This window comes from Strix aluco, chromosome 21 (assembly GCF_031877795.1).
Source record: "Strix aluco isolate bStrAlu1 chromosome 21, bStrAlu1.hap1, whole genome shotgun sequence".
Lineage (NCBI taxonomy): Eukaryota > Metazoa > Chordata > Aves > Strigiformes > Strigidae > Strix > Strix aluco.
The window spans coordinates 4,052,292-4,061,340 of record NC_133951.1 but is presented as its reverse complement, the minus strand read 5'-3'; the positions used below and the strand labels follow the sequence as shown (position 1 = coordinate 4,061,340).

Below are 9,049 nucleotides of genomic sequence, written 5' to 3'. Positions count from 1 at the left end.
ACTTGCTGGCAGCACATTATTTCCACTCACCCTGGTCTGTCCAGGTGCCGGCACCCCAGACAAGCAGTGCCGACGACCTCCGGTCCCACTCCAGTGACTGGCACCACTGAGACCGGAACCACGGCCACCTGTGGTTTGGCTCCAGTTGCTGGCCCCTAGACTTCCATACGCACACATGCACACAGATCAGAGAGCCCCTCACCAGGGAAAGTCGCTAGGAATAGAGCTTAAGAAGAAGACAGGACAGGCTGCACCGATCAGAAGCAGGGCACGTCCAGGCAAACATCCTGAACAGCAAGTAGTTCTTGAGGGACAGCCATGTTATCCCATCTTCCCTCTAGTTTCCTCACGTTTCTTCCTCCCAAGACCACCCTGAACCCTCCCTTCTCCCACCTCTGCTTCCTCCCACAAACACGCCATACCGAGTCTCGTGCTGTGCTGTGCTGCTCTTCCCCTGCACTCATCACAGTTTTCCAGTATCTAAAGGCAGCTACAAAGACGACGCACACTCCCTCTTAACAAAGAGCCACACGGAGAGAAGAGGGAGCAAGCGGGAGAGGTTTCGCCTTCATACAAGGAAGACATATTTTACAGTGAGAACAATCATTCACTACAACAACCTCCCCAGGGACGTGGTAGAATTCTGGTGACAGGAGGTTTTCAAGATGCAATTGGACAGGGCGCTAGATAATCTCATCTGGGCTCCCTTTCCTGCAAAAGGTTGGGCTAGATGATCTTTGGGGGTCCCTATCAGTTGGGGCAATTCTATGATTCTGTGGCAATTCCGGCTCCCTTCATGCTTTATGTCGTGGCTTTTGAGGTGTGCCGATGAGTAATGGGGCTCCTTCCAGAAGAGCTGAAGAGCTCTCCCCCCCACCAAGCTGGCCTTGTCTCCATTGTTATAGGCTGTCAGGGGCGAAACCCGGCAGCTATGGAAAAATCCGTAGCTGTAGCAAGGGAGGAACTCTCTTGGACAGTCCGCTGGTTGGGACTGGAGAAGAAGGGAGAATGAAACACGGCTCTCTAGCAAAGCTGTGATGCCCAATGTCTTTAATGAGAAAATCAAAGGAAAATGGAAAAGGCGAGAGCTGAAGCAATGCATGTTGGAGGCCGAGAAAAGCTCAGAGAAGTGCTGCCGTCGGAAGGAAAACCTCCACGCCAGGCATGCTTCCTGTGCAACTCCCCCTCAAGGCTCTGGCAGTCACGTATGCTCTAGACGCATTGCTACGGAAGGAAGGTGGAGGTGTTTGATGGGGAGCGTAAGGTAAAGCAGAGCAAGAGGGGGAAAGAGAGAGGCTTCCTTGGGAAGAGACGGAAGGCCGCTCCCTCGGGGCTGGCTCCTGGACTTTCCTCGAGGCCCCTGGTGCTCCATCACGGGCAAGCGATCCACGGGCTTCAGCATAAGAGATTGCCCCGTCCCAGAGGCCCGCAGAGCCCGCGGCCCAGACCGGACCACCCAAAGCCGCCCAGCCCCAGGGAGCCCCCAGAAGCGATGGGCACACTGGCAGCGCTGAGGGAGCTCCCCACGGCAGCCGACGCGGTGGATCCCACGGCTGTGCTCTGAGGGAAGGAGCTGAGGATTGGGCCCGGCAGCGTCACCATCACTGGCGAGGGCTGGATCGCAACGCTGGAGTCGGCGCACCGGATGACGCAGGGCTCGTTGCAGCTGTTGGCAAGCGGGGTTGGGCCGCAGGTGGCTGGCAGGCACGGGCTGTAGCACGACATGTCTTGCAGAGGGAGGCGACCCTGCAAGACCGGGAGGGAGCAGAGGGCATTAGCTGTCGGGCCCTTTCAGACCCCCAGCTTGGCTCCTCCGAGAACAAACCAGTGGCTGGCCGCTCAGCGGATAGAGATTTGGGATGGGGTCTGCATTGGGTATTTGCTAGTAATTGAAGGGTGATCCGAGAGGGTCCGTCAAAACATAATGAAGCTTCCCCTGTCCAAGTCAAGCTCCCTCGCAGCCTATACCTCAGCTGGCCTTGCCACGCCCAGGCATGCCTGCCCCATGGAGGCCCTCTGCTACCTCCGGTGACTCCATTACCAAGGGGATGTCTGCAGGCTGTGAGGATATTTCACAACACTCCTTCTGCTCAGCCCTGGAAATTTGGTAGGGAAGGTGCCCCAGAGAGAGTCCTCAGTAAGCCCCCTCCCGCCGTGAGGAAATGGATGCCAGGTTTTCCAGATGGGTGGAGCGTAGCCTTGGTGCTGTGGCCTTGGTCAGGGAACGATTTTCTACTGCACACCAAGAGGCTCCCTCTTCCTGGCATCGGGCTCTGTACTTCCTGATCATCCATCAGCCCTTGTACAAGCATCAATTTGTTCACTCAGACAAACGGGTCTCCTTCTCCCTGCCCCCACCCTCAAGACCCCTCGTCTTGTCAGGTCAGGCTCCTCTCACCCACATCTTTCAGGAGGGGACATGTCTGAGTAAAACGCAACAGGGCTCCTGAAGACAGCAGCCACTACGGAAGAAGACGTCTATGGTGGGACTAGCTCTCCTGTGGAAGCTTCTCGTCATGCCAACAGTGCAAAAGGAGCATTGCTGAACTGCGGATACAGCCCTCTCCACAAAATCTGTCCTGCCAACCGAGGAGACAAGAGGCAAAATGAACTGACACTTACCAACTTCAGAGAGCAGGGGAAGGCACGAGGAGACGACAGAGGAGCTGGCAGTTGGGCATGCTTTTATACTGCGGCCCAGAGCCCCGGGGGAGCTGAAAAATGCCACAAACATGAAGCATGTTGAGAAACAGCAATTTGGACTTCTCACACCTATGCTGGTAGATGAAAGACATGCCTCCGTTGCCTGAAATGCGTGCCTCCCTTTTCATCCTGGGTAGCACTGACGTGATTTTGTTGATAGCAATTATGTTTCTTCCCCAGACCAACGCTCCTTTGAGGTCTCGTTCCAGTAGCTGGTGAAGCCTTGCAGCAGATTCAGGCCATGAGTAGGTGATGTACACGTCCTGCCCTTCCTGGGGAACGTGGCCCCACTTAGATAGGAATTTTCCTGTGGGGCACGCCTGAAGGCCACTCAGAAGGGTCTCTCTTTGACGGGTTGACACTGACCCTGAACAACACCAGTGCCTGCCGCCTATGGAGTTGCTCGGAGCCCAGCCAAGCCTCTGCAGGATGGCTGTTCTACTGGGGGACAGAGAATGGAGGAGACTCAGATCCCCAGAGTGTTTGGAAGGTCATGGTCAAACAAGGCCGTCCTGCACTCTGGACCAAAACCCCATTGTGTGCAGGGATGGGGACACGGAGGCCATTGCTGGAGTGGCTCAGGGTACTCGGTGGCAGATGTCTGCTCCCCTCGGGCCTCGGTGATGCACACCATGCAAAGGGGGCCCAGCAGTTCAGCTGTTGTCCTCAGTCAGGAAAGGCCAGTTCTCTGGGAACTGCAGAGCCCTTGCCTTGCCTGCCAGGACTTTACTCATTACTCTCCTGAGGAGAAACAACGGCCCTGGAGAGCGATGAAGGAGCCTGCTGACTCAGGCCTGAAAGCGAGCCATCACCAAGTGGACCTGTTTGCTTCGGCACAGTCTTCCCAAACAACACTCACCTTTGCATCATTGCCTGCTGGCTTGTTCAGGTCACTGACCCAGAGGGTCTGGCTTGTTTTCCCTGGCTCAGGGATGGATTGGCACATTCGGGGCCCTTTAATTGCAAGGTGGCACCAGCAGACCACCTTGGAGTCACCTGTGAGTCACCAAATAGTGCTGAGGCACTGCGAGAGACCTCAGCTCCACCTCGGTGCACATCATCCATGCACTGGCATCAGGAAATCCGGGGGAAATGGATTCAGACCTGCCCAGGACCTTAGGTGCAACCTCGTGTCCACGTTCCTGCAGAAATGCAGCTTTGTGTACAGTGTTGTCATGGCTGTTAGCATCTTGCCCAACCACTTGGTGACTCCTTGAAATCCTGGGTGAAATCCTCCTTGGTGAAATGGCAGCCAAGGGAAGGACAGCACGGACGTGCCCTGACGTTCCCACTCCCAGACGTTTCTGGAGCACGGTCCAAACCGAGGAAAGTTTCCGCCCGTAAGTGTCCAGGGCCTGGGGAGCCTGCTTCTTTGATGGACCGGTGTGACAGACCACCAGACTGAGGCTGCAGCCTCTGAGTGGCAGCAGATGGTGCTCCCTGCTACCCTACGAGACACAGAGGAGACCTTGCCTGTCCGGAGAGGTGTGGCGGGAGCTCAAAGGCCAGGCGTGTGTTGCCAGCCCTGAGAGCTGCCTGGAAAAAGCCTCTGCCTGCCCGTGCTGCTTGGGCAGATGGGCCACGCTCTCACCCGGGCGGCCGTACCGTTTGGGGAAAGGGTCTTAGAAGGGGGATGTTGTCTTCTCCTGCAAAACGTTGATGGCTCTGACTCACTTCTGCCGTCGCTTGCAGCAGGGCCATGCTCTGGGGCTGTTGTGCCATCCTGATGGGACGGGAGACCCAGTGCCACAGCTCACAGTGGAAACGTGCTCACTCCGGACAGGCAGAAACAGGTCCCAGCAGTCAGCATGGCACCAGGGTGGGCGGCAGCCACCCGTGCCTCTTCCAGGTGGAACTGGAAGTGCACTGACAAAGCAGCCAGTGATGCTCCCTCCTGAAAGGCTCTGAGGCTCTCTGAGGAAGTTGCGAGGCACTCGGTCCCCAGCGTGTCCTCAGCTGAAGAGCAGGGAAGTGGTTGCCTATATCTTCCAGCCCCCCAAAGCCCTGAGATTAGCCCTCAGAGACGTGGCCCATCCCCACAGAAGGGGCACGGGTTGCCCACAGCAAACTCTGCAGGGGAAGATGCCAGCAGGGACCAGCCCTGAGGGAAACTCCCTGCATGGGACGCCCTGCCCTGTGGCTGCTCTGTTCCCGGCCGGTGCACTAATGGATGAGCGCTCAAACTACTGATGAGCACCAGCAAATGCCAAAGGCCGCGGTGGGTAAGCAGAGAAGTTGGCTACAGCCCTGCTGCTCCCGCCTCTCTGCTCTGCCTTGTGGCAACTGAGAGGTTATGCAAACAGGAGCAGGCACCAGGACAGACACTCTGCTCCTCACGTAGCCTCCTTTGTCACCAGACAGGAGCATGACACAGCCCGTCACAGCTCTGCTACAGCAGGCAGCGAGGGCCATCGCTGGGCTGCTCTCCTCCTTGGCCTGCCATCCTGCCTCCACTGCCAGATGTGGGAAGGCTGGGGAGGCATTCCTCTACCACATGAGGAGCCTGGCATTTGCTGTGCCCAAGCAAAGCTGAGGCAGCAGCAGAGGGCACGTGCATCCACCTGCCACAGCAGGCGCGTGGTAACACCTGAGGGCAGGAAGCGGACAGCACAGGCCCATCCTTGCTCCGCAACATGCCTTCTGCTTTGAACTGCAGCCACAAGAGCACTTGTCCTTTCCAGGGCTGGCAAGGTGACCGAAAGCAAAATGCACCCTCAGTCAAATGCCTATGAGTTTCCTCCTCAGCCCCTGTGACCTTGCGTCCTTGGGGCTGACTACCCACTTTGAGAATGAGAATTCTGAGAAGGAGAAACAGTCACACCGGGCCTTAGCTCATTGCTGAGCCCTCCCATGGCCGTGCAAGGCCTTGTGTTTCTCAGGGTCAGCCTCAGCCCTTCAACAGGAGACCCACGTGAGTGGCCTTCATCACGAGTGCTCCACGCCTGAAGCCCAGACTGAGAGTGGTACTCACGTTCCCCAGCAAGGATGTGCACAACCCACACACAGGGCCTGGAGCTACTGAAACCCTTCCCTGGGAAGTGGCATGGGACCTCAAATGACCGTTGCTTTGAGGAGCCAGCAACTAATGCATCACTGCGCTCTCACCCAATAGGGAAACACAGGCCGGGCCTTTCAGATGAAAGGGACAAGTTCTTCATCTGTGGGCTGTGCTTTGCAAGCCTCAAATTGCTGTTTGTTAACGTGCTTCACAAAGAAGGTGTGTTCCAGGTCTCCCGAGGCGCTGGCTCACCATATAAAAAGCCCGGGCCACTCCAAGCCCTTCCATCCACGTCTCTTCCCTTGCTCTCCACATTGAACCTGGTAAGTCTGAACTCACTGCTTCTCTTCGTGCTGGCAGGATTTCTGTCAACGGGACTGCTTCCCTTCTGTGCGGGGTCCTTCTGATACGTGGTCCAGGCTTGAAAATACACTGTGCTTCCCTCTTCTGGGAGGTGAGCTGGCGAGGGAAGAGGGAAAGCTTTCTTCCCTCCTGAGAGGGAGTCATTTGGGCTCTTTTGTAGCAGTGGCTCTGCTGAAATCTGAGGCTGCACGACCAGTACCGTCCAAGGGGTCACCAGGTGCTTCCTCCCCCATGCATGGCACAGCGACCGGCCTTGGTCACTCTTGGCATGCAAAGGAACTTCCCAGGGAGATGTGGCCCTGGCCAGCCACTGGTTTGTTCTCGGAGGAGCCAAGCTGGGGGTCTGAAAGGGCCCGACAGCTAATGCCCTCTGCTCCCTCCCGGTCTTGCAGGGTCGCCTCCCTCTGCAAGACATGTCGTGCTACAGCCCGTGCCTGCCAGCCACCTGCGGCCCAACCCCGCTTGCCAACAGCTGCAACGAGCCCTGCGTCATCCGGTGCGCCGACTCCAGCGTTGCGATCCAGCCCTCGCCAGTGATGGTGACGCTGCCGGGCCCAATCCTCAGCTCCTTCCCTCAGAGCACAGCCGTGGGATCCACCGCGTCGGCTGCCGTGGGGAGCTCCCTCAGCGCTGCCAGTGTGCCCATCGCTTCTGGGGGCTCCCTGGGGCTGGGCGGCTTTGGGTGGTCCGGTCTGGGCCGCGGGCTCTGCGGGCCTCTGGGACGGGGCAATCTCTTATGCTGAAGCCCGTGGATCGCTTGCCCGTGATGGAGCACCAGGGGCCTCGAGGAAAGTCCAGGAGCCAGCCCCGAGGGAGCGGCCTTCCGTCTCTTCCCAAGGAAGCCTCTCTCTTTCCCCCTCTTGCTCTGCTTTACCTTACGCTCCCCATCAAACACCTCCACCTTCCTTCCGTAGCAATGCGTCTAGAGCGTACGTGACTGCCAGAGCCTTGAGGGGGAGTTGCACAGGAAGCATGCCTGGCGTGGAGGTTTTCCTTCCGACGGCAGCACTTCTCTGAGCTTTTCTCGGCCTCCAACATGCATTGCTTCAGCTCTCGCCTTTTCCATTTTCCTTTGATTTTCTCATTAAAGACATTGGGCATCACAGCTTTGCTAGAGAGCCGTGTTTCATTCTCCCTTCTTCTCCAGTCCCAACCAGCGGACTGTCCAAGAGAGTTCCTCCCTTGCTACAGCTACGGATTTTTCCATAGCTGCCGGGTTTCGCCCCTGACAGCCTATAACAATGGAGACAAGGCCAGCTTGGCGGGGGGGAGAGCTCTTCAGCTCTTCTGGAAGGAGCCCCATTACTCATCGGCACACCTCGAAAGCCACAGCACAAAGCATGGAGGGAGCCCGAATTTTCTGTTGGATGTCCCTGTGCTGCATTGATTACAGCAGAGACTCAACAGGCTGCTGCATTAATGAGAGGCAGTGGTGGCCCTGGCTGCTTTGTTAGAAAAGCCTTTGTTAAGAACCCAGAAAGCGAATCCCAGGAATTTTTCACATCTGCCTCATGCAGTGCCAGCGCTCTGAGGAAGGAGCTTGGCAGAGCATTGCGTTTCCCAGGCCATTGCTCCCTGCTGCCATGGGCTCCTGACGCGGAGGCAACACTGAATCTGCCAGTCTCTCCTTGTTCAACTATCTCCACAATTACAGGCCCATGGGGTGGGCTGGGGCTGGAGAAACTATTCAGAGTGACCAGGGTGCAAGCGGCTCTGGTGCCAGCCCCCAAGGCTGTGCACTGCTCCCCTTCCTCAAGGACGGGAATTAAGCAGGTGGAGGAGAAAGAGGCTCCCAGGGCCCTGCCTTTGGTGTCCATCCCACGGTGCACAATCCCATGCCCACCTTTCTGTTATCCACCAGGGGCAGCGAGGCTGGCTTCTGCACCATTTCCCCCAGCCCAGGGTCTGACCTTCAATGTACAGAGAGGTGTGGGCTCAGGGGACCAGCGCAGCGGTTTACGCTCTCTGCAGCACCGCAGCTCTGGCAGGTGAAAAGGGGAGTTGTGTGCAGTGGGGACGGTGCCGCTCAGCTCCCTCATCGTTCCTGACTGTTAGCTGTGCTGGGAGAGAAGCAGCCTGTGATGAGAGCCTGGGTGAGCACCAGGGGGAACAGCACAGAGAAGCCACGGCCAAGCCTGAGGCACATGCTCTGTCCTGGTGAAAAGTCCAGCAGTCAAGTGTGAGGGACTCCTGTCCGTAGGAGCTGGTGGTATGCTTCCAGAACGTGAGGGCAAGGTGGCTGGTGACAATTTAGCCTCAAAGTCAGGCTCAACTCCTTTGCGGGCACTGAGCCACGCCTGGGTCACTGTCCCGTGTTCCTTCCCAGGAAGGAGTGTGGAGCTCTGCTCTCCAGACATTTGCTGATGTGAATGCTGGGACCTGTTTCCCAGAGGTCCCCAGAGCTCAGCCCAGCTCTCGGGACAGTGGACCAGTCCCAAGAGGCACAAGCTGGAGGCTGCCTTTTTCTCTCCCATGGCAAACAGTGTAAGAAGGTGTAAGCGTTAGGAGCAGGGGCAGGAGCTGGGGCTGGAGCAGGAACAAGAGCAGCAGGAGCAGGAGCAGCAAGATCAGGAGCAGTGGCAGTGCCAGCGGCAGCAGCGGCAGGAGCAGCAGCAGCATGCGGACGAGGTGGCCGAGTGGTGAAGGCGATGGACTGCTAATCCATTGTGCTCTGCACGCGTGGGTTCGAATCCCATCCTCGTCGGTCAGCCCAACAGTGGCCAAAGTTGCTGAGTGTGAGGAGCTTGATGTGTGCCCCCCAAGCTTCTGTTTTGAGATGAGAGCTGACTGAACAGAAATAGCAAGGTTTTGAAGTGGCTCAGCACGGACACACTTCAACCTCTTCTGTCTCCACATAGGCGAGAGGAACCGGAAGGGATAGAAGGAAGAGCCGGGGAACTCACAGGACCGTCAGCCTCCCCTCAGTCCCTGGGAAGATGATGGAGCAAAACATCCTGGAAGTAGTTTCCAAACCTAGTGTCGTGG

At 57.4% G+C, this 9,049-nt stretch overlaps 2 protein-coding genes and 1 non-coding gene across 3 annotated transcripts; 2 read left to right on the top strand and 1 right to left on the bottom strand.

The window, feature by feature from the left end:
- Positions 1 to 1,395: 1,395 nt before the first annotated feature.
- LOC141932924 (beta-keratin-related protein) lies at positions 1,396 to 1,725 on the bottom strand. The gene has a single exon (XM_074847164.1). The coding sequence runs from the start codon at positions 1,723 to 1,725 to the stop codon at positions 1,396 to 1,398; it is 330 nt and encodes a 109-aa protein (XP_074703265.1).
- Positions 1,726 to 6,477: 4,752 nt separating this feature from the next.
- LOC141932888 (beta-keratin-related protein) lies at positions 6,478 to 6,807 on the top strand. Its single transcript, XM_074847103.1, has one exon. The coding sequence runs from the start codon at positions 6,478 to 6,480 to the stop codon at positions 6,805 to 6,807; it is 330 nt and encodes a 109-aa protein (XP_074703204.1).
- A 1,879-nt stretch (positions 6,808 to 8,686) lies between these two features.
- On the top strand, positions 8,687 to 8,768 carry TRNAS-GCU (transfer RNA serine (anticodon GCU)). The gene has a single exon. It is a non-coding gene; the product is annotated as a tRNA-Ser (tRNA).
- The last annotated feature ends 281 nt before the right edge of the window (positions 8,769 to 9,049 follow it).